The 25,709-nt window shown below is 40.3% G+C and overlaps 2 protein-coding genes across 2 annotated transcripts; one reads left to right on the forward strand and one right to left on the reverse strand.

Annotated features, from left to right (window-relative positions):
- The first annotated feature begins 6,949 nt into the window (after positions 1-6,949).
- On the forward strand, positions 6,950-9,312 carry nfkbiaa (nuclear factor of kappa light polypeptide gene enhancer in B-cells inhibitor, alpha a). Its single transcript, XM_069158635.1, has 6 exons — positions 6,950-7,239; positions 7,778-7,883; positions 7,999-8,206; positions 8,321-8,409; positions 8,524-8,784; positions 8,883-9,312. Exons 1-6 carry the CDS (start codon positions 6,986-6,988, stop codon positions 8,910-8,912), a joined length of 948 nt encoding a protein of 315 aa, XP_069014736.1. The 5' UTR covers positions 6,950-6,985; the 3' UTR covers positions 8,913-9,312.
- A 1,292-nt stretch (positions 9,313-10,604) lies between these two features.
- On the reverse strand, positions 10,605-15,934 carry LOC138203632 (proteasome subunit alpha type-6). The gene is made up of 7 exons (XM_069158636.1): positions 15,763-15,934; positions 14,756-14,850; positions 13,649-13,730; positions 12,960-13,115; positions 12,688-12,866; positions 11,811-11,905; positions 10,605-10,809 (listed from the first exon to the last, which is right to left on the reverse strand). Exons 1-7 carry the CDS (start codon positions 15,836-15,838, stop codon positions 10,752-10,754), a joined length of 741 nt encoding a protein of 246 aa, XP_069014737.1. The 5' UTR covers positions 15,839-15,934; the 3' UTR covers positions 10,605-10,751.
- Positions 15,935-25,709: the final 9,775 nt, after the last annotated feature.

A 25,709-nucleotide genomic window follows, 5' to 3' on the forward strand; every position in this document is an offset into this window, starting at 1 on the left:
GATGGAGGGAAAGATGAATGCAGCAATGTACAGAGACATCCTTGATGAAAACCTGCTCCAGAGCGCTCTGGACCTCAGACTGGGGCGAAGGTTCATCTTCCAACAGGACAACGACCCGAAGCACACAGCCAAGACAACAAAGGAATGGCTTCGGGACAACTCTGTGAATGTCTTTGAGAGGCCCAGGCAGAGCCCAGACTTGAACCCGATTGAACATCTCTGGAGAGATCTGAAAATGGCTGTGCACCGACGCTCCCCATCCAACCTGATGGAGCTTGAGAGGTCCTGCAAAGAAGAATGGGAGAAACTGCCCAAGAATAGGTGTGCCAAGCTTATAGCATCATACTCAAAAAGACTTGAGGGTGTAATTTCTGCCAAAGGTGCTTCAACAAAGTATTGAGCAAAGGCTGTGAATACTTATGTATGTGTTATATTTTCATTTTTGATTTTTAATAGATTTGCAAAAATTTCAAAAAAATGTATTTCACGTTGTCATTATGGGGTATTGTGTGTAGAATTTTTGAGGGAAAAAATGAATTTCATCCATTTTGGAATAAGGCTGTAATATAACAAAATGTGGAAAAAGTGAAGTGCTGTGAATACTTTCCGGATGCACTGTATGTTAATCACGTCGTTAACATTGTGAGGCGGTCACAATTTGGATTCATTTTTGCATTAAAAGTATTTGGTTAGGCTTAAAAAAAAACATAATGTCATTCAAAAAAAGTTACGATGTAAACTTGTACATAACTTTTAAAAAGTAAACAGTGACTTTTTTTTCACATCAACAGAGGTCTTCTGGCTGAAAGTCCTGTTTAATCATTTAACCACCCCAAGCTCACCTACATATGTGGGCTTTGTCGCTCTTTACTACGGCCTCTAAAGGGTCGCACCAGTAGGTTCATTCGGCCCCTACTAGTCCATGTACAACATTTTGCATACATGTGATGATAAACTCCCACTCAATAGTGTCATAACAGTTAAATCAGGAAGTTTTACACCGAGTCACATGCAGGAACTTTTCCTTAGCTGGGTGCAATGACCTCCTGGATATTCCGCTGGCTGGAAACCTCGTGACAATGACAATAAACCCCAACTTGTTTGTGCAATTTTTGTGTAATGTGGCTAGGCTTGCTGTTTCCCCCTGCTTCCCATTCTTTATGTGAAGCTAAGCTAACAAGCTGCTGGCTGTAGCTTCATACTTATGGTACAAACATGACAGTCGGCTAAAATGAAAACTATTCATTTAAAGAAACAGAAATCTCAGAAACAGATACCTCAGGGATTAAAAGCAAAAATGAGAGTGAGGTTATATATATTTTTAGTAATTTGGTTGACCTGATCTTTAATGTGTTCCCATGCAGCTTTAAAACTTCAGCCACAATAGTGACAGTGTGACCATGGGAGATGCCTGGTGGCAGTAAGGCAGTGGGACAAGTGATATAACATTAATCCCTTTGTCTGTTTCTATCTCTCTGTGTGTGAATGTGTACATTTATGCACGGCACCGTGGGGAAGCCTGGGAAGGGAAACAAAATGATTACCCCTTCTCCGAAAACCACCCACTGTTCCCCGAAAAAATATGCAGTTGCACATTCAGCACGAAACCAAGGCAATAAAGGGGAGGACCTCAGAGTTTGTCAGCTCACTTTGAAAGTTTCAATCAACGCACCAAGTCTGACGTGTCTTTTGTCACTTTTTCACAAACACAAGAAAGAGGAGGAAACACAAAATCTCATGACCATCACATGCAAAAGGAAGCAGGTATGGAAACCTGTTTCATTCTGAATAAGATCATTGAAAAAGGTCACAAGGACAAAGGTCACACACACCATTAATTCATAAACTCCTCAGGCCTCCATCAAAAACACATCAGGTGTAATATAATATGTACAGAACATGGAATAATAAAGTTTCATGGAGAAAGGTTGAGGTGAAATCCCTCTGACAGAGAAACAGCCTGACTCATATCACTAAACTATTTCAAAATAAGCCATGGAAAACAGCCGTGTGTAAACCTGTCATGGTTAAATATCGCTCTTTACATTCACACATGCACACTGTGAAAACAGATAGTGGGAGTACATTGTGTAAACTCTGAGTATACTGCTGTGTCACTGCACCCACACATGAAATGCACTGGTTTAGGTCGACTTTTAGTGTCCATGGAGAGATTACTGTAATAACGGAGTGATGGCTTCCTTCTGAAACAGGAGGGAAGTTGTCATGAATGACATGCACACATCTGGGAAGCTGAGGCTGTTTTTAGACTGCTGGGCCAGATGATAAAAGCAACTACTGACAGATAACCAATGATAAACTACATTGCCGCTTATTTCATAGTCAATTTATATCCACCTTCCACTTTGGAAACTTTGAAACGTTTAAAGATATAAACTGGCTTTGATATTAAAAGTGAGATGAGAGGTTTAATACCAATCTCATGTCTGTATACTAAATATGGAGCTAGAACTGGGAGGAGAACTGGAAATAGCTTGATCCCAGGCTGCTATTATTTCATAACTAATGCTGTTATCTCAAGATCACAAGTTTATTATTGTTTACCTCCAGAAAACTACCTTTGCTCTCTTGCAACAATAAAATAATTAACCCATTATCACAGAAGAACAAAAGGTAGTTTCCTCTTATTACTCATAAACGTTTATAGAGATTAGGAGTGCTACCACAGCGTGTATGGATGGTGTTCTGACAGCTGTAGAGACTGATTTAACCTGAAAATGTCAGATCATACCCAATAATGATCAATGCATCAGACTGTACATCAATCAAGGTCAAACGCAGACATTGCAATTTGTCTTACTGTCAGAGAAAACACTCATCAGTCCTCATCATTTACAGCAGCTCTGTTTGGGATTTAGTGGCATCTAGTGGTGAGGTTGCAGATGACACCTGACCCGCCCCCCCCCCCCTCACCTCACCTTCCTCTTCCAAGCCTGTAAGAGAATCTAAATTAGCCATGAAATTAGCACAAAAAAAACTTGAAAGGTCCTCTCTAAAGCCGTTGTTTGTTTTGTCCCTTCTGAGCTCCTGTAGAAACATGGCGGTACAACATGGCGGGCTCCGTGGAGGAGGACCAGCTCACTGTGTAAACATGCAAGGCTCATTGTGAGGTAAAAAAAAAACCCACGATGATTTCAGGTGATTATACACGAATAAAAACATGATTAACTTTCAGCTGCTGGTATGTTGTAAATAAATCTTTCCTCTTGTCAGGGATTGTTCCATTTTCATTTTACAACATACAGTAGCTGCATTTCAAATGGCATACTATTTCTTTTTACTTTTAGTATGTACTGCAGCTACAAAGTACATACTGTTGAATGGAGTGTGTGTACAATTGGGACATGCTACTTCATAAAAATGCGCCTTGAACTTTGACCCTCTTGGTCCTATCCGTCATGATTGTAGCGCGATATGTGAAGTAAAAAGACAAAAGAATGCGATTTGGAAGAAGTATGCTTTTATTTAATGCCTCTTCATCTTCATCTTCTCCTTCTCCTTCTTCCTTTTGAGTTGCAACCAGGTTGAACATTACGAGTACCCTTCCTTTTAAGGCCTGTTCTTCTTCTTCTTCTCCTCCTCCTTGTTTTTGTTCTTCTTCTTCTTGTTCTTCTTGTTCTTGTTCTTGTTCTTCTTGTTCTTGTTCTTGTTCTTCTTCTTCTTCTTCTTCTTCTTCTTCTTCTTCTTCTTCTTCTTCTTCTTCTTCTTCTTCTTCTTCTTCTCCTCCTCCTTGTTCTTCTTCTTCTTCTTCTTCTCCTTCTATTTCCATTTGTAGGCGGAGCGTCATCGCCAACTCTCTCGGTGGCTCAGTCGATGTGATGTATCTTCCGCCACGCAAAGGATTGTGGGTCAGCACAGCTCGAGTAGCATGCTGGCCTCCATACTGCAAAATACGGCCGGATGTGGCAGGACATCTTGGTACTTTTGGCATACTACGTTTAACATACGATACTAAATATTTTTCTGGCATACTAAATAGTATGGCAGTATGGATATTGGAACGTACATGATAACACTTTTAATAAAAGTTAAAGGTGTCTGTCGAGATGCCGTGGGTGTCCCTATGTTCAGTGGGACCGGCTGGCAAGTCTCAAACCAAACAAAAACATCTGCCGTTTGTCTTCTCGCGATAAGAGGATAGTGAATGAACTCGTTATCATGAGAGAACAGGCTTTGTTTTCTCAAGATAACAAAGTAATCAGCTCGTGATCTCCAGCTAAACAACATTAAAGAAATAGCTGCTTCCGTAGCTCATATCAGTGAGAGCAGGAACCTCTTTTAACAAAAACTAAACGTTAGAACCATTAAATTGACATAACTGCTCAGCTGTTTCTCAAAGTGCAAGGTGAAATTGGCCATTCACGAAAACGGGAATGTTTGATGAGTTTATATCAGCTGACCGTGTTGGTTTCAGGCCAGCAGGGTGTGAAGCCTCCTGGGACACTTATTTGACTCGGATAGCTGTGGTACTTTATCAGTATGCAGACAGAGGGCAATGTACAGCACTTGACACTGAAGTGGCGTCAGTGCTTTCTCAGTGGTTAGTCTCCATAGCAACCTGCAGTAAATATAAGGCAAGTGGAGACAGGAGTACTTGCATAGCTTTCCAAAAAGAAAAGAAAAGTGGAAGTCCCAGTATTTCCCATGTGGGGTAAATATCCGACCAAATATAAACACAAGCACGCAATCTTGGCAACAGGAGAAAAACAAAACAGAGCTGCGAGAACAGTTTGTCCCAAGATCCCTCCTTAAGATACTCGGCCGACATGAAAGAATGTTTGGAATTGAAAGGAAATGCAGAGATGGTGCATGCTTGTCCGACTGACGTTTGTCTGATATGACGCATGTTCACACACTTCTTGTGACATCACAGCCCTGCAGGGTGTGTAGATGTGTGTGTGTGTGTTTGGTTTAGTGTAATCCAGTATTGCCCCACACAGAGGTGCGAATGCTTGGAGACCGTTGCTATGTTTTCACCCAGCCTACCTTTCACAGTGTAAACAGGTGATCCTGGGATTTTTTTATGTGAAATGTCAGGGGAGCAGACACAGGTCACTCTGTCACGTACTGTGCACGCAAGTTATTCAACAGAGGAATTTCCTCTTTGAGACTTGCCTGGGACAGTTTGAACAGTGACAATTTCAGCCCCCCCCCAAAAAAAAGATCCTAAAGAAATCACAACAGACGAGGAACATATTAGAAATTCCTCCCAAAAGTCTTAATAAAGTTCTTCATCCTCCGTGTGACTCCATGCAGTGTTTTCCAGGATCGAAGCGAGTCATGCAGGATTTCACCTCCTGAAGTGTGTTAAGCCTGTGCAATGTTAGATGGGTAAGTCCAGAACATCCTACGTGGAACATGCAAGTGTTGCTGTCATGAGGGAGTCTCCATGAGGAAACTTTAGAATCTTCTCCCCGCTCCTGTTCCTCCTCCTCTGCTCATCGTGTTCACTTTAAAACATGCTCTGAAAAACGTATGGAAATCCTGTCGTCTTCCTCTGTCTGACCTATGAGGAGATTTTTGACATTTTTACACCATATGCACTATTTTCTCACATTGATGTAAAGTAGGGACTGACTGATGCAGTATTTTTGGGGCCATTGTCGATATTACGGAATAAAAAAAATATTCCAATATCAATATATCTGATATTCTTTCTATATATAGATGTATAGTAAATACAGTATATGAACACTTTACTGGTTATGATCCACTTTTGACCATCGTGACAAAGATATGTAATAAAGGCAAGATATTACTGACATCAGAGCATTGAAACAATAGATTTCACTGGGAGTAATTAGAAATATATATATATTTTTTAAAGCCACGAATGCAGCAATTAATTATAAATAACAATTTAAAAAAAAAAATAGAACAATTTCTATTTTACCCCTAAGCATGTTTTTCTGCATTAAGATAACATATCGGCACATATGGGCCAATATTTATGCCAATACAGACATAAGTTTGTGACAATTAATATTACCAGCCCAGACATCAGTTAGGCTCTATTGTAAAGATGTAATTTTTTTTTAAATGTTTACACTGCAGGGTTAAATGGACATCACCTTTTAGCAGGTCTGATTATAGCCATCATGTTCTGATGCTTATCAACTATTATGATACTATTAAAGTCTTTGACAACAACAATGAATCTGTATGTAGAATGAATAAAGTTGATCAAAAATACATAGTTGCAGGATGAATGTGCAGGTTTAAAAATATCTTTTAACTGTGGATTATTCTTTTCTCAACTGAATGCAAATTCTTCATAGTAACAGCACACAACCAACACATGAAATATATTCCATTTGAATGTGATGGAGATATAGATATAGATATAGATATGAAGTAAAAAAAAAAAGGATAAACTTGAGAAATTGGGACATCTATTGCGTGATAATGACAACCACAGAATTTAGGACAGACATACTGCATTTTAACACAACGTGGTTAGTGTAAGTGCAGACTGTGGTTCATTTTCAGGGTAAATTGTGAAATATAGGAAACTCGTCTCTTTTTACATTTGAATTTGTAAAAGAAAAAAAATTGAAGAAGCAATAGAAAGGAAAATATGCAGTGCTACTTTGGTTAGCCACTTACAACAGATAATTTCCCCAGAGCACAAGGGAATTATTGAAGAGCCAGTCAGAGGCTGTCTCCCTCATTCATGCTCATCACGTCTCATTCACTGAGATCAATAATGACATGTCCCCTAACCTACATCACAGGTGAAAATAGGTGTCTAATAGGAAACTACAAGTTTTCATTCTGAGTGGCTTTGGGGGGGGATTTTTCTCACAAAAGCACAGGCCGGTGTGATTTCCCTTTGCTTTTTCTAAGATAAGTCAATTGGAATTCCCCGCCGAGGCTCCGCCCAGCCGAGCGCACAAAACCCAGCGCGCCTCCCTCAGCTGCACGACTCTGCCCTGACCTTCGGAAGCAGACGGAGCTGTGTCTTATGACCGTTTGCGAAGTCAACATGGACGTGCACAGAGTATCTAACCACAATCAAATGGATTACAACTTGGACAACGTGGAGCCCAAACACGGGAAAATGGTGCCTTGCCACGAGGACCGTTTTGACAGCGGCCTGGATTCCTTAAAGGAGGACGAGCTGGTGAACGAGTTTGTGGAGCTGATCGTGGACAGGGGCCAGGATCACACGCAGGAATACGAGCCGTGGAGAACTGCAGTGACGGACGACGGTGACACGTAAGTGGAGTTTGTGTGCACTTTTATCCCTGCGATGGCGCATTTGGAACATTTCACTTTTCTGCGTAAATTTAAAAGGAGTTTTGCACCAGAGTGCAGCATCTGAATTTTAAATGCATTGCAATGATAAGATAATAAATACATAAATTTAAAAAAAAAGCTGCAAAAGTCCGCATGGAAATGTCGAAAGTTGCACAAAAATAAGTCGTGTACGTATGCGCATATAAAGTGTGTGTGTGTGTGTGTGTGTGTTGTGCGCGTGCGCGTGCTTTGGCTCAGAGTGCAGCCTGGGCGGTGCTAAAATCCGCTCTGCGCGTTCAGGAAAGTCCCTGGCTCACTGCCAGTAACTGATAAAGCATCAGATGTGTCAAGCCACAACTGGTGGAAATAACCCGACAAAACTCCATTCTTGCGAAACGCTCCACTGCGAAGGCTTTGTTCTCTCTTATTTGGCTGGAACCACTTCCTCCGTGCGTAATTTTTTTTAACAACACTATTTTGACTAACTCTCTTCTTTTTCTCTCCCCCCTCCCCACAGGCTGATCCATTTGGCCATCATTCATGAAGCCACTGAGCATGCTCAACAGATGATCAAGCTGTCCCACAATCACCCGTTCCTCAATGTACAGAACCACCAGAGACAGGTAATAACCAGGATCATTGATTATCAGATCAATACAATCCAATAACCTCCTTATTATACACACTAAATGTCCTTAAAGTGAAGATAACCCATGTTTATGAATGTGTCCTTCACAGACTGCCCTCCACCTAGCAGTGATCACAGAGCAGCCCCAGCTGGTGGATAGACTCCTGAACGCCGGTGCTGACCCGCTGCTGGCCGACGACAGCGGGAACACAGCTCTCCACATCGCCTGTAAAAAGGGCTCCCTCGCCTGCTTCGGCGTCATCACACAGAACTGCCAGCGCCACCTCACCTCCATCATCTCCTTCCCCAACTACAGTGGTAGGTACTGAGTTAGAGTAGCACCTGTAAAGACAGACACAGACTCTCATGTTTCACTTAAGCAGTTCTCGAACTGGGTTGTTTACCGAGTATTCCCTGGTTTTCCCCTCTTAGGACATAACTGTCTCCACTTGGCGTCCATCAACGGCTTTATTTCTCTGGTGGAAAACCTCGTTCAGCTCGGTGCAGACATCAACGCACAGGTAGGTGTCATTAACTCAGAAGTGTGTTTAGTTTTTTTGCAAAAAGAAGATCTAAAAATCAAAAGCCGAGTCACATGCAGGAAATTAATGTTACTTTCATGTTGTTTCTTGTAGGAACAATGCAGCGGTCGGACGGCGCTCCACCTGGCCGTGGATCTCCAGAACCCCACGCTGGTGTGCCGCCTCCTCGACCTCGGTGCCGACGTGAACTGCTTGAACTACGGCGGCTTCACGGCGTACCACCTCACCTACGGGCGGCAGAACGATGTGATCCGCTGCCGGCTGTACGAGAGGACGGCCCTGGAGCTGAGGGAGCTGCCCGACAGCGAATCAGACGAGAGCGATATGGAGGATCTGGACATGTCGGAAGATGAGGTCAGTATCTGGTCCAGAACAGTAACATTTCATATAATCGTATATGATCTTGAAAGTATGAGTCCCTAATATATATATATTTTTTTTCTGTCCTCCAGCTTTACGACGACATAAAGTTCGGAAAGTAAAAAAGAACCACCCTTCTAACGGTGGTGTGAACGTCAAGCTGCTACTGGGTGCGCCAGGCCGCGGCCCCTCCAACAGGGGACAAAACCAGTCCACGTCCCTCCGTCCAAGGTCCAAGTCCACAGGTGCTGGCCCTGGGGTCGCATACAAGAATGAAGATGGAGTCCAGTCTGGTCGAGTTCGGTCAAGATCACTGAAAGATCTGCACCAAGAAAACCAACAAATATCAAAGACCTCCGTTTGGTCTTTCTGTGCCTGTATAAATATATATGAATATGTATATACCAGCTATGTGTAAGATATTGTAAATATAGAGATATTATTTTTGTACTTGTACATGTGTGTGAATTCAAACACTATTAAGACAAATGTTCAAAATAAAAAAGAAGTTTATGAATATAAGGAGCTGTGACTGCTGTGTTTCCTGTACCCAGTTGAATTTCGGGATGATTGTTTCGTGTTCTTTACACACCGTAAAACAAGCATCATTTCACTCTTACTCAGCGTGATGAGGCACATTTGTCCACCCCAGACTTGTGAAAGATACACAGACATAAAAAAAAAAAAAGGATCACACTTAGGCGCTTGGAACCGAATGGGATTTCCTTTGTTGGGCGAGGTCACCGGGTCTCTGAGTCACGGCGCTGAAAACTCCCCGGGCGGCACAAGAAGAACATAATGTGCTTTAAATATTCCGCCCTGTCCTGGAACTACTGCCGAGTAGCAGCTCTGTGCTGGAACTGCTGGGTAAGAAAGGAAAGAAGTTTTTTTTTTTTTTTACAAATATGGAAAATGTGCCAAGAGTTGGATTACCCTTAGTGCTGTGTCATCGTCACCAGGAAACTCTGCGGCAGTCTGGCAAATACAAGATTTCCTTGTCAACTGATGGACACACACTTAAATGGGGAATTTTTTACAGGAAGGAATCGCCTGAAGTAACTGGCATTATTTACGATGTTTCCTCCGTATGAAGTAAACCTGGAGGAAACACTTGACACAGAAAATCACAGGAAGAGTTCCCATTGACAGAATAGAGACGTAAGCAACAAAAACAAAAAGCCCCAAAGATTCTTACTGTATTCCAGGATGTGGAAAAACATCATTTGTAACTGTATTTCCATGTCTGATTTAGCAATCGCTGGAAAAAGAGAGAAGTGCAGGAGACAAAACAGTGATGTCATGAGACCGAGGATGACGAGTTGATGACACATTCGCATCATTTCTGATCATGCCGATGACAGCTAAGCATTCAAGTCAAAGACCCCGTCAGCATCAACGAGGAATCTAAGTTTCCCGTCCGACACACCCTTATCTCACAAAACCGTTCTAAATTATAAAGGCCAACACATTTTCCCCTTTGCAGAGAGAAACTATTTATGTTGCATGACATTTCCGCCGAGTTGATATTTCTGACAAAGAAAAGCCAAAAAGGTAGCAAGAATGAGGTCAAATCAGGTCTACACTACTCTGTAGTGGAGTAAAATAACCTTCGTGCAGCATCTAGTCAGTCATGTGACTTTAGTGCACTTCGGCGCCACAAACAGGAAGCTCAGAGGTCGAGTTCGTTTTCCCAGAAACATTTCCTCCCCGCTGATAAACTGAGCTGATAAAACAGAACCCAGGAGATATAAAGCTTTGTGTTACAGTAGATTGTTTTGTAAAAAATAAATAGGAAAAAATTAATAGCACCAATGTCCGTTTTACTCCAAAAACTTGTTTTATTGTTGAATGAAACAGTGGGGTAAATGTACAGCAAACAAAGATAACACCAGCCTCCATCTGGGACCTGCATATCCCATCATGCTCTAACTCAGTCTAACAGGGGAGACGTCTCTGCTCGCTCAGTCCCGTTCTGCCAGGGCCATCAGGTGGGTGTCCACTTCAGTCTCTGTCAGAATCCTGCACAAAGTAAACATGGACGGACTCTTGATGAACAAAATCTATTTGAACTAGAACCAGACTGAAATATTAGCCGGATGATTTTATCCTCACATATCTTGGCTTGATATGAAAGCCTTTTTTTTTTTTTTTTTTTTTACAGAACACAATGCTGCAAAAGATGCTAATGATGAATGAGCTATTAATAGTTCATAAATTCCCAGTGAAGTTTCAGTGTGCACTGATGACCGTGTGGACATTAAATTGGAAAATATCCTGCAGCCGTTACTGATCTTTGTCACAAGGGTCAAAAGTGTTTGATAACCACATTTGAGGGATCATTGCAAAAGAAATGTGTGTTCATATATATTGTATTTAAGTAATATTTATAAGCTGAGATATTAATATAGTTATTTGTTTTACTCCCCAGTATTATTAGTGGCGCCAAAAATCCAGAATCAGACAGGCTGGAATTTTAAGGCTAAATTAAGCTTTAAGGGTTCGTAAATAAACTGATAACTTTACTGACTGAAGTTGAATTACATCAAAGATGCCTGAAAGAACTTCTGCTTCCATCTGCTGTCATTTGAGTATTCAATGCTTTTTCTTGCCATTGGTGATTTTCACTGAATATCTTTTGAGTTGTGGACTGTTCAAAACCGGACGGGCGTTTCCAAGGTTATATTTGTAACATTTTGTTTGATTTACTTCATTAATCAAGACAATAATCAGCAGATTATTCAAGATTCAAAATGATGGTTATTAGCAGCCCGAACCCAAACATGTTACAGTAGGAATGAGCATCACCGTCATCAGGTCACTTCACCAACATGTTTGCTGAAATTGTACCTCAAAGAATTTTGGACAAACATGACTCTAAATATGAGCAGCAATGTCTACAACTGCAGCAAGTGTTCAGCTCATCGTAAAAGGGCAACAACTAAAAAAACAAACAAACAAACAAACAAACAAAAAAACAACAACTCTTTGCCGAATCATCATATGCTGTCGATTTTTTTTACCTGAACTTGGCGTCCTGTGTCGTGACGACGCCCACCTCGAGCTCAGAGGGCTTGAAGTCGATGGAGAGTACGGTTGTCAGACAAGAGATCGCCGTCTAAAGGTGAGAAAGAGCGGAAGAAAAACAATCACTTAATAATCAACATCTATTGCAGTTTACCTGCTTATTACGTCGCATAAAAGGAACATAATTATAGGTGTTCAATGTCGCTTAATCACTTTTTTTTTTCTCCGAGTGAAGAAATAAAATGTTCACCGCTCTCTTGATACGGTTAAAATTCATTTACATTTTTGTGCTTGAAAGCGCTTGAAGATCCAATAATCTCTGAAGCACGTCGAGCAACAGAGCCAACAAAAATAAATGGAAAGGTCAAAGTTGTCATCTTCACATTGAGGGTGTATTAATTGTTTCATAACGTCAACTTGGAGCCTTGTTTTGCGTCACATGTTAATACAAACTCAACACTTCTTGTATCCGTTTCAAAATAAAAGCTCGCTCGCTTTTCAGGAGACAGAAGCCATTGATTTCTTAACAAGGCTTTTAATGTGAAATCAGACACATTTTAGATGAGTAATCCAGAACAACCTATAGAAATAGCAGCGTTATATTGTAGACTATTAATTTAAAGAGATGAAAACTATTGCCCATCATGAGTAAACTTGCATGGTGGTTACATAATTTTAGAAAGAGCAACTTAACCCTGCACGCGCCTGTGTGTACATTCATGCATCACGGGACAACAAGTGGCACCACACCCCTGAGCACAGTATAAATACCTGGAAACCACCGTGAGTCCTGCAGAGCACTTTCACATGTGTGTTCCTTCTTTATCAACCTGTGCAACATCAGCAAATCAAGGTTGTTCTCTTTTTTTATACCTCAATAGTTTGTTCAAAGGTCCAGTCCAGTTTCTTTTTCACTTTCTTCTCCAGGAAGCTGGTGGCTTCTGTCTGCTTCACTCCGGCGGCGGTGGCCTTGAAGCCGCAGTAGTAGCCGGCCGGGTCGCATTTGTACACCTGGGGGCCGCTCTCGTCGTCGATGCCGATCACGATCATACCTGCAGGTTCACGGGCGGCACAGAGGACAATGAGAGGGACGCTCCGCTGCGCCGGGAGATGTGCCGTCACGAGAAATGAATGAATGCACTCACAGCAGCCGAGTGGTCGCATCTCAGCGTTCTGCGTGTAGACTTGCGAGATGTCAGCGATTCTCTTACACAGCATGTCCACTGGAATCTCATAACCGTACTTGTACTGCCAGTTGGCCGCCTCGTAGCGAGCTCGCTGGACTTGAGACCTGCTGTCAGCTGTTAGAGGGACAAAGCAAAAAGAAAAAAAAAGAAAAAAAGTTTTGATTTGTTTCAAAGCGGTTGCTGATACTTTCACTAGTACTTCAACTCTCTAGTGCACTGTTTTAAATGACGTATGCAGAAAATAAAATTACAATTGTCTGGAAAGAGGAACCTTCAGCCACAGTAAATGCTGGGAATGAGAAGAACACAGATGTCAAATGACCTGAAAAGCTCACCAATTTTACCTAAAAAAAAAATCCCCCTAAATTTAGCGTTCACGTGCACCACAATGGTGACGACCAGATCACAGTTGTGCACAATAACTCAAACAGAATCTAACGGAATCCTTTAGAAAATGTTCCAGTAATAGAAAGTGAAGGGAGTTGCTCACTAGACAAATAAATAAAGCAATAAACTAAAGGGACTTTTATGGTTTTAATTTGTATTGTAATTTCACTATTCAAATATAGGATTACAAAAATAGATAGAAAAACTGGCGCCTTTTTAACCCTAAAAACAATCGAGATAATTGTATGTCATTTTCTTACCCGTCATCCCAGACATTACACATCCAATATTATCTGTTATTCTGAAAAGGTGCGTCACTGTGGCGGCATCCAGGAGCTTGTCCTGGTTCGAGGCAGAAACAAACAAAGAATGAATGTGCAATAGCGGTTTCATCATTTGATTACAAAACTGTATCCAAAACATTTACTTGACATTTCTGATTATTCAGTGCCTAAAATATTCAACCAATCACAATCAACTAAAATGCAAGAAAATACAATGAAATGTCTACTCGTCTCACTGGCAGCATTCAAAGACACAACTGCAGTATATTGCGATACTGCAAGCAAGGTGACATATTGACATTTTTTAAATGTCATTTTAGGAATAGTATCACAAAACCATATGCACAAAATTGGAATAAAAGGTTTTTAAAAGCAAGCAGGTCAGAGGGATCTGCATTTTCAACATCACAGCACTACTTATTCAATCTGAGCAAAGGAATTTCATGTATACTATTTTATTTTTGAATTAAATTTTTTTTATTATTAAGTGCCTCATTGAGAATCTAAACAGTACCACAAAACATGATATTGCAATACTCAAGTGAAACAAGATTTGTTTTAATACCCCTACCAGCTAGGACAAAAGTATGAAAATATGAACTGATTCAATACATTATCTATTTTATCAAATGGTATAAAATGAAAACAAGTCTTTTAACTGCTGGTTATAACAAGTAAAGAATGTAAGATTGTACTTTTAAAACTTAATAAAAGATCCTTAAATCTATCATGTGAATTCTTTACCCAGATTAGATGATAACTTTGTGACAGAGAAACATGAGGTTCACTGAAGTAAAATGTTTAAAAGATTTCAATCTGATTACGAATACAGGATAAAAATAAAAACCCACAATTATTCACTAATGAATGAATCATATCGAACTGCACTGACATAACACTTATTAAACAATTCAATATGTACAGAGCATAATGGGGAAAAAAAAAAAAAAAAAACATTTCACGTCTCCATCACATACGGTGTGCAGCGGAGGGGAGCCGGTGTTTTCAGTGCAGGTGGATGCATCTTGTGAGTCTCCATGACGACCTGCCGCCACTATTACAGCAACCTGACATCAAACTCACCGGTACTTTTTTCTGTGTTACAACAACTGCACAGTCCTTCCCCCGGACCGCTACTGATGTGAGTCCACCTTGGTTTATGGCCTTGAAAGCATATTCTACAAAAGAAGACAACAACAACAAAAAATAATCAGGGGAGAGGTCTTTAAAAATGTTCACGTGACAACAACAATGAATGTTTGGAAATGAACACAACGGACAAAGGCAGCGTTCATTCACTCATTCGTCTCAGCGGGAAATCTGGAGCAAAGAGCTGTTGTCAGGTGTCGTCTGATCGGTCTGATGATCCTGAATTAAATCAGAATCTGACGTTTGTCAGAAACATTGCATCCAAAGTAGGAAATGCTAAATGAATAGTTTATAAAAGCTGTGCATCTGGGAATACTCTCTGAATTGCAGTCAATCTGCAAACATGTATTGTTTACTGTTGGAGGAGGAACGAGAGGATGTCTCTCTTGACTGTTATTGACCAGAAGACATTGTCGTCCAGTCCAGTTCAGTTCAGGAACAAACTCACAAACTGAACTGCTCATTTAAAATATTAAAGGATGGATTTTCCCCTTTAAGTTCAATCATTACTCGCAATTGCCGGTGAAGAAAGTACACAGAAGTTCTGCCACTGAGACCAAATGCTAATATCTATTATAATAAATATATAATTTAAAAAAAAAATGACACTAACTTTGAAAATAAACGACTCGGTAGCAAACAGACAGTGAATCAGCTTGTCTGCAATGCTAACCATGCTAAGTAGCCTAATAGCCACCTAGCTATTTTGATTCACTCCGTTTTGTTTGATGGAGCTATCAGGAAAAGTAGACCCAAAAAAAAAATTAAAAAAAAAGGACACCTGGCACACCGCCTGCGGTGGGAATATACGAGACTGCTTTCGTTTTGGCGGGGTGTCATTTTCCCGCAAGAAGCCAAGCGACGCGAACCATGACAGAGCATTTAGCCAGCTAGCAAACACGCGAGCCGGCTTTTGCGTTGAACTTCCGCTCAATACTGACCGACTTGGTAGAGTCTGCCTTCGGGGGAGAAGATGGTAATGTGTCGGTCGAACCCTGCACTCGAGCCTCGAGACATTTTAACAACGTAAAATTGGCCGAGAAGTTCGTCCAAATGAATATCCGAGCAAGATTTTACTTCATGCACAATATATCGACTCCGGAAGTTGAACTGACGGGGACGCGAACTACATCCGGTGCGAAGGGGTGACACGTGACCGCGTGACGCGGTGTTGTGTGTTTCTAGTTTCTGGCAAAGAAACTATTTACTACAAGTATTATAATTGAGTACAATCATGCTTCTACTTACGTTATGTTTTTATCACTTCTATAATACTGGATGTGCACAAGTTTTAACTTGTAAACAAAGTAGTTAGAATTCGCGACACCTTGACAAGCTTCAGCATTAAAATACACTTTACACATGATTGGTAAGAGCAGTTCTGTAGTACAATATTGAATAATAATCACCAAAGGGAACGTCGAAGTCCCCATAGTTAGGACTAAAATTGAAGTATTTCTAACAATTTTTAATGCAGAACATTTCTCAGTAAAGAACATTAATGAGCTGAGTTACGAAAAGCCGACTTCCTCCATCATGCTTCTGATAGAGGTAAATTGTAAGATGGTGCTTTTGTGGCAATGTATATGAAATCAAATGGAACAGTAAAAAGAAAGCACAAATAGGCACAGGTGCAGTAAATGATACTGATTATCCAGTTCTCTGACCCTGGTATTGTGCACATTGACCAATGACACTTGGATTATCCTAAACCATTTTTAACACGGAGGCTTTGGTTGGTTAAAAAAATGATGGTATTTCTTAATTTTAATTAGAATTGCTAACAAATATACTTTAATGTTTCAGTAGTTTGCTGGACAGGAGCTGTAAAACATGGTGAAATCCAATTGACTGTGATTGGCCTCAACAATACTTGTTCAGATCCACCTCTAACTAATCCAAAAATAATCTATAAGGATTCAAGTTAATAGAGCTTCTTTTTAAAAGGTTAAAAATGGAGTTTTACCAATCTATGTCACCCTCATCAAATATGTAAGTCAAGTTTATGGCCTGTTCTACTCTGGGAAATCCAACGATTCAGTTCTCCTTTAATTGTGATAATTCTGCACCGGATCATTGGACAATGTCTTGTTGCTATATATTGTATTGTGTAACAATTCCGCTTCCTTTCACCTGCTCTGGACACCAACATCATTTCTGCTCGACCTGCGTTTAAAATCTGAAACCGTAACATTGTATTGCTGCAACAAACTGAAAATAGATTAACATTATGACACCACAGATTTACTTTTCTCGATCACATTACAAGCCAAGTTGAAAATGATGCCATGATGTACTATTAAAGGAACATGCTGAAGCACATTTTTTTCATTTCACGTGTTAGACCTCTGGTAAATACCCACATCCCATTTCCTTGTTCCTGATGAAAACAGCAAACATACATGTGTCATTTGGGATTTTCCCTCCGTTCCCCAGGTAATTCATACAGCTGAACAGAGGATGTTTGCTTCCGCTTTATAAGTTACTAACGCATCCAGATAATGACTCATAAGGCTACTAGATGTGGTGAGCAGAAGTTTAATCTACGACGGCACGAAGTGTTCTCTTATAAAATTGTATGATTATAGTATGATATCGAAAAGTCCCTATCTTGGGTTGCAATGCAATTTTCCTCTTATAAAAACGGTTTTAACATGTGAATCACATTTCTGAATTGTGACTCAATCACACTCCATTTATGGAGTAATTGTATTGGAGTAGATGTATTGGAGTATCTGTAATTAAACGACAAACAGTTAATCATCTTATTTCATGCAAAATCCAGTATTGCAAAAAGGCAGTCTGATCCTGCACAACCACACATGTTTTTTTCTCCCCAGACAATACTGCAGAAAGATAAAGATTGATTTTGCAACACCAAAATGTACATTTCTGAGAAAGGTGAAAACATCCTACAGTCATTGTTGCAGTGATAGTTTTACATGAAGACATACAGGTTCTAAAAATATTAATCTACCAAATAATAATAATAATAATAATAATAATAATAATGGTGCTTGCTTTAGTTTCAATATTTCTGCATAAATATGACATCATCAGATTTGCACCCAAGTCCTAAAAATAGATAAAGAGAAGCCAATTAAACAAATTGACTAAAAGTATTTTGTGTGGTCATTTATTTATTGACTAAAATGGTCTGTCAGTGGCAAACGTATGTGAACCTCCAGCAGGTAATTTAAGGTAAAATTAAAAAATAGGGATATCTTTTCTGTCAACGGTTTGATAATTAGGTTTGAGTGGGAGACCTGTTTTATTGAAAGAACACATGCTTCACAACAGACGTTGTGGTGGTGTTCACGGACAGAGGTGCTTTCGGAGGACCTCAGAAAAATAGTTGTTGATGCTCATCAGTCTGGAGAAGATGAGAGAACCATCTTTAAAGAGTTTGGACGCCCCCAATCCAGACAATAAGACAGATTGTGTATAATTGGAGGAAATTAAAGGCCACTGTTATCCTCCCCCGGAGTGGTTGAGCAACAAAGATCATTACAAGAAGACGGTGTGGAATATGAGTTCACAAAAGGGGACTTCTGAGGAACTAATGACCTCCCTTACATCAACAAAAGGGCATGTTCAGGAGTCCATCATTAAGAGAACGCTGAACAACAATGGTGTGAATGGCAGGGTGGAAAGGAGAAAGCCACTGCTCTCCAAAAAGAGCATTGCTTCCTGTCTAAAGTTCAAAAAAGATTGCGTGGAAAAATTCGGAAGGTTTAACAAAAATATTTTGTGGACGGATGTAACCAAAATAGAACATTTTGGTTGAAATGAGGAGTGTTATGTTTGGAAAAAAGAAAACACTGCGTTGAAGCAGAAGAACCTTAATTGATCTGTGAAACACACTGAAGTATCACGGTTTTAGGTTTGAATTCTGAATTATACCATTGAAATTTGATGGAAGTGTTTAGACATGTGTCACTGACCTGAATCTCAAGAAAGTCTGTCATCCAAAAAGAACAACAGCCCAAAGCACTCAAGCCGTTCTATTAGTCACAAAAGAGTGAAATTAATGTTTTGGAATTTCTGAGTCTAATCCAATAGAAATGTTGTGGAAAGCCCTTAAGCGATCAGTTAATGTGAGGAACCCGCAACCTTTTTCTTTACAGAGGAATGAGCTAAAATTCTTCAAGCTGATGTGCCGGACTGATCAACTGTTACCAGAAATTATTCAGTTGCAGTTATTTCTGCATAATTCAGTCACACCTGATACTGAAAGGAAAGGTTCACATACTTTTTCCACTGACATATGTAATATCAGATCATTTTCCTCAATACATAAATGACCAAGTATAACTTTTGTATCTCATTTGTTTAATTAGCTTCTATCTTTAAGGACTTGTGTGGAAATCTGGTGATGTTATAGTTTATATTAATGCAGAAATATAGAAACTTCTAAGGCCTAATTGCCATATTTAATAAAGAAGTGTAATAGCATGACTCCAGGTGATGATGTGAGAGTGTCTTCACCTCGACAGCACCCCCCGCCCACCGACACACATACATAGATGCCCCTCAGTCCTGAAACCTCTCACTTTCCTCCATGTTTCCTGTCCTCTTCCCCACCTCTGTTCTCTATCTTCTTGCTTCTGTTCTCACTCTATGAAAGCACGGCTCATTCGTTGCATCTGCAATACTGTTTTAGAAACCAGAAAGACCCCCCCACCCCAGCTCCCACCAGAAGAGGCGGGGGCTGGGGGGATCTCCACCATCTATGAATATTTTCACATCACAAAGCCACAGTCTCCCTCATGTTTTCCGAGCACAGAAATTCAGATGTGAGGCAAGGAGGGAAATGTTGAGGCCTTTTGTAGAAAATGCTGACAATCTACGATGAATTAAACATGAAAAGTTTTGACTCATTTTGTATAAAATTCCAGATACATTTCTCTGAAACTATCGATTGCTTGTGAGTTTGTTTTCTGAGCAGATTCTATAAAGTGTTTACTCTGAAAAAGCATGAAAAGAAAAAGCAGGCAATAATTTGCCTCCAAAAACCCAAGATATTTATCATATTTCATTGCATGCGATAGGCACTCAATTTCTGAAAATGCAGCTTATCGAAAGAACAGTGAACCACTGAGTGAGGCAAGGATGATATACGTCTTTTGAGTGTGCGTGTGATGATACTTCCTTTCAGCACCAAACATCTTCTGTAGAATTTGTTTGTCGTTCTTCGTAAGTTATCTGATGGTTGGTCGTGTTGCGAAACTGCTCGGGTGGCTGCAGAGTAGCCTCAAGGTGTGCTGCAATTAGTTGTGTTATGCAAGTTTGGAAATGCTTAAGGTATTAGACTGAGATGTAATTAATAGATTTTTGTGTGTTTGCAGTTAGATGGCAGAGTGTGTGCATCTCTTGGGTGTAATGACACTGGCGCTTAAAACTAAACCACGTAGATTAACATGTACAGTATGCAGAAGGTGTGGTTTTTGGGAGAGATTATAAACTCTGCAGCACTGAACAGATGTCAGGCTAAAATAAAAAAAAATATTATTTCATGAATAAAACCAACACTGATCCCCTGATCTCATGTAAGAAATTATTGTATTGCTGCTATAACTTTACTGAATTAAAAAATACTACTGACACACAAAGCACAAATAAAAATGTTTTATATTTTTCTTCTGAATGTGTGTTCACTCCAGTATCAATGAGTTGTTCAGCTGACAACTATGCTAATTCACTTTTGTTGACAGAATCACTTGCCAAAGCTGCTGGTGTTTATTTTTTGGCATGTCTTCCACTCATGCACTCGTAAGTTTAATAATCCTATCTTCACATTCCCCGCCTTGCTGATCTGATGATGTTCCACATTAAAAACTGGATGTATCAACACCCACTGAGACTGGAAAGCAGCGGACGCAAAACCTACTTACTTTAAATGGAAAGCAAAACACAGCTCAGTTCACACAGAGCACAGCAGTTAGTACAAGGCTTGTTTTGCAGTTGCCTTATTAATGAAAATCAAATGCGTAGAAATGTAGTGCACAAATGTTATTGACCTCTGGAGCTCTAATTGGTCCCTGTGTTGGTTTATATGGATGATGACAAGGTTGTTTGTCACGTTTCTGTATTCAGACAGCAGAAACAGCAGATTTCCTGAAAGTGTTGCCTGTGAAAGCTCTTAGCTGGGAAGTGGAACGTCCACCGACATGTTTATTGAGAATCCACCAAGCCCGCCTCAGTAATCTGCATAGTAAGATCTGATCTGGAGGCAGATTCTGAAACACTTTTTAATATCAGGTGTAAATGCAAAGGCCTGTAGATTTGGTGTCACTATTCATGTAATGTGTTCATATAGGAAGTGTGGAATCGCTATAAAATACAGATGTAATGTTTCAAAGATTACATTTGTGTGAAGTTGAGGGACTTTGGAGAGACAGATACGAACGGTCAGCATTGATGCAGCAGATGTACTTGTAGTCCTTAGTAGGAGTCTAGTTCCAAAAACCCTGACTCTCCCTGCATTTCCCACAATGCAACACAGTAGCACGTGTAGATATCCCTGACTCACCCCTTTCAAGCCCCTAGTTTGTCTTACAGACTTTGTAATGAAGAGTTTTTTCCATTTTAAACTCAATTCTCCAGGAATGAAATTATGCTGTGAAGCTGTTTTGACGTGGTGAAAAAATTCCAGGTTTATCACTTGTTCTTCCCCACAAACAATTACTGGAAAATGAGTAGCTGTAAAACAGTGAGTACTTTTTCCTACCACCCCAAAATCAAACGACTCTTCTTAGTATTAGAATCTAATTAAATTGGTCCAAGAATATTTGGAAAGTCTAGGAGAGCCATTCATTTATTGGATTCTATCTGTTACATGTGTGCGGAGAGCCAACGGGAAGTCAGCCGGCTTAGCCAGCATAAATCTCAACTCGAGGACTCCAGTGAGCGGCTGTGTGAAGAAAGAAACAGTTAAGCCCACTGAACGTGGTGGGAAAAATATCATAATAACTTTAGAAAGCACCCTCCAGAGCCACACATTACTTTATACAATTGTGTCACTGAGTAATTTGTGCTCCTTTGGATGAATAAATTGCACCCTCTGTGTAACTTCTGTGGATTGTCCCTTTAGTGTTATACATATTGTATAGAACATGCTGTAAAGTTGAAATACTGGAGCCATTTTTGCTGCTCTGTCATCTAAACTGGTATTTAAGACTTTCCTGCTGCCAGAAAGCACTAACTTAAAGTACATAATGACATTGGTGTTACGGGGCCACGTTGCGCAGCATGAAGCGGCTTTTTATGTGATATGGTTGATGCATTAGAAACACTTATGCAGTGGACTCAAATACCTACAGCACAAAATTTGATTTTGAAGGGTTTAAGAAGGAAAACCTTGTACTTAAAAGTACTTAACTTTGATAATGTTGTGGCGTATTAGCTGTGCAGTTTGCTTAAACCAAAGATGAAGGCAAGAGCTGAACGCAAGCAGAATGCTGACAGTGTTTTCTGCTTTTAGGAAGAGACAGATGGGAAATTGTGCAATAAGTTGAAGAATTTATCACATTGGTTGAAAATGAAGTGAGCAAAGCATGTTATTTTAAAGCTGTGACCCACCGAAGGTTTCTTTTGTATAGTCTTTGGATAAAGGTAATTACGGTAAAGCTCTCAGTGTTTCAGTCTTTACTTTTTCCTCTAAAAAAAACTGTAAAGAAAACATTAAGAAGAGCTGAGGATTTTCTCATTTTCTGCTCTTTCTGAGTGAATCAAAAACAGGTGTCTGCGGTAACAATAGAGCCAGCATGGAAAGGTTTGAGGTACTGGGGTTGGGGGCGGGGGGATATCCGTGGTTTTAACCCACATATCCTACTATAAATGTCCCGTGAAAAAAAAAAACTTAAATAAACGGCACATGAAATCCCCGAGATAGACTCAACACACGTGACATTCACAGACTCTGAGGACATTTATTTCAAACTAAAAATACAATTATGCAAAGAAGCATGGTTGAATGTGAATGGGTGAGATCAGCAGACACACCTCTTCTTTGTCTTGAATACAACACAAAGATGTCCTGTAGGATGGATAGTTTGTATTAGACCATATTACTGGGCTTGTTATTTGCATGTTGCTACATCAGAGCTGAATGAATAGAATTAAAATGAAGGCCACAGAATAAACTGGACCTGAAGAAAAACCCAAACGAAAAAGAGTAACCTTAGCTTCACATTTTTCTAAGTCAGCCGCTCGAGGAAGTAAACATGTCTCACTCTGTGCCACAGGGCAGCAGGAAACCCAAAACCTCTTCTTCTTTTTCGAAGTTTCTCTGTCTTTTGAGCCCGAGACCCTTGCAGAGCGTCTCTGAGTACACACCGGCAGGCGTATCCAGACAGGCCTGAGCTATCAGGTTTTTCTGGTCGTCTTTGTCAGCCGTGCCTCACACCCGGCTCACCGTGACATCCTCTGCCGTCGACAACACCTCATGCACAGCCATCTCATTATTTGTACCTTTAACGTCCATCATTTGATAGCAGTATACAAACCAGACATGCGAGGATACAGTCTCAGGGTTTTCCTAACACGCTGGCTTGAGACCAACTGCCCTCCTCGCCCTCAGGCTTTGAAGCTGTTGAGCTTGATTCAGAAAACAAAAAGTGTAATGGGTCAAAATGTTGGCGCCAACTCCTATTTTCTTCACAATTAATTTAGTAATGGTAGAATGTTTTTTTATTTTATTTACAGAGGCAGATGATTTGAAGCAGTGTCAATTGATTTTTTTTTTGGGCAACTTTTAGACAGAAGACACTGTGAACATGATGTCTGAAGTTTGGTAGGTAACGTATCAGCAGACACAGCTCTGATGAGCTAGTCACTAACACTGCAGCGGATATGTTACTTGACCTGACTACATGTTACTATCAATCTGAGAATGATTAGCCTCAGGGGACAACATCCAGTTTTCACAGAAGGTAAAGTTTGGCTTTTACTTACATTGCAATGACGGATTGTCTCTAATTGGTCCGACCAGTGACGTGTCGCGGCCAAGCAGGCGCTCAAGTTTAGTTTCGGGGGTATCGCCTGATAGTGTTTTCCTCGATCCTTTAGGGTTCGTTTTCTCAGGAGTTGTGTTATGTTGTAAAATGTGTGTGTTGTGTAGTCTGCAAGACCACATTTAGAGAGTTTACACTCAGTTAACAAGCTAAATTGTCACGAGATGATAGATGCGGATCCTGAGGTCAACATGTCTTTAGTTCTGCACGTAGACCATTTACCTGCATCCACCCGACACTCAACTCGGACAACAGAAAGATATTATTAAAATATTATACTGTTCCTAATTGCTCTTACAAAAAACTGAAATCATCGGTGATTGTTTTAACAATTACAAAGCTAAGTAATTATTCTTTCAATTAAATATCCAGTTACTAGCATTATTACAACTCCTGGACGAGCTGCACCATCCTCCTCTAGTACTGTTCATAGTGTGACGTTAGCCTGTTCCTGTGAACAATCACAAGCGACTCCTTTCACCTTGTACGTTAATTCAGCTTTAAAGGCAAATTTTTAAAACTAACCAACAGCATTATGAAAGAAAATTTTGACATCAATGTGGCACTTGGTAAAACAAAGTTATTCTTAAAATGTAAAACTATAGAGATTTTCAGGCTGCGGCTGACACAAAGCGAGAACGATGATTTACGGAGTAATTCTGGAAGACAGCAGTTCCTGGTGGCTTCAGTAATAACAGAGAGAAGTCAGTAATCTCCTGATGGCTTAAGAAGAGAGGAAACACCCTGCTGCACTGCAGCAATGCCAACTGTACCATATGCAGCAGCGGCCAAACCAACTGTGCTTTTGGACCATTACATACATGATGATGAAAGAGAAAACATCCAACCACTATGTCAAAAACAAACAAGAACAATGGTTCTGTTGTGTTATCAAATATTGGGCAATCGTGCAAGCAGGACCACGGCTAGATGGACATGCTCGTGGCGGCGATGGAAGGGACACTGTGAAAGATCCAAGTCACCCAAAAGCATGACTCATTTTCAGCACACTACTTACTGTACGCCTGTAAAAATCCCCTCTCTCGCACGCTTATGCATTCATTAATTGAGTGTCCACACTGTCCGCAAATGGAAAACACGCTCTCATCGATCTTATTTGGTTATATTATGATAGTCAAACAGGATTAGGAATAAATAGCCACATTCAGCTGTAAATCACGCAGGGAATGGTGGGGGAATTTTGAACGAGAAAACTGTTCCCAAAAATGATACAGCCGATGTGACTACTTATCGAAAGCTTAGTCATGATGCTATTTTGTGTTGTGGCAAAACATGGAAATGTAAACAAATGATTTCAGGGATGAACCTTGACATTTTTCAAAATATTTTGAACACCTCAAGAAAACCCTTTGGTCTACTCCTCCGCCTCCCGTCTTTACTGCCTGTTCTTTCATGCTCCCCCACATTCCCGAAGTGAATTGCATCCAGGAAATCTAGCAGGGATATAAGCTTACATGCAATATCCTCAGTCGAGGAAGATTTATTGCTCGCTTGAGGGTAACGCTGGATCTTCAAAACTGTCCCACAACTGTAAATTTGACTTTCATTTCAGCTGTGAGATGTTATGAAGCACGCAGGAATGTGCTCACAGAGGACTGCTAGAGTGGAATTTTTGCTGGGAATTTCCCACCAGTGTGTGTGTTTGCACGAGTGCAGTGTGTGTCCAGCCTCATGTGAAGCGCCTGCTATTGCTGAGGGAGCATAAACAAGTCAAACTGACTCAGGTGCACGTCTACTTTTAAGAAGATAAACAAGTGTGTGGCAAGTAAGAGGTGCCAAAATGCCTCTTGATTGTATGTCAATGCTATTTCAGGGTCAATTATGCTCTATTGTTAGAAGCTAGTTCCCTGTTC

This window comes from Embiotoca jacksoni, unplaced genomic scaffold, assembly GCF_022577435.1.
Source record: "Embiotoca jacksoni isolate LCO1_2020_lvr unplaced genomic scaffold, fEmbJac1.0.p SCAF_23, whole genome shotgun sequence".
Lineage (NCBI taxonomy): Eukaryota > Metazoa > Chordata > Actinopteri > Embiotocidae > Embiotoca > Embiotoca jacksoni.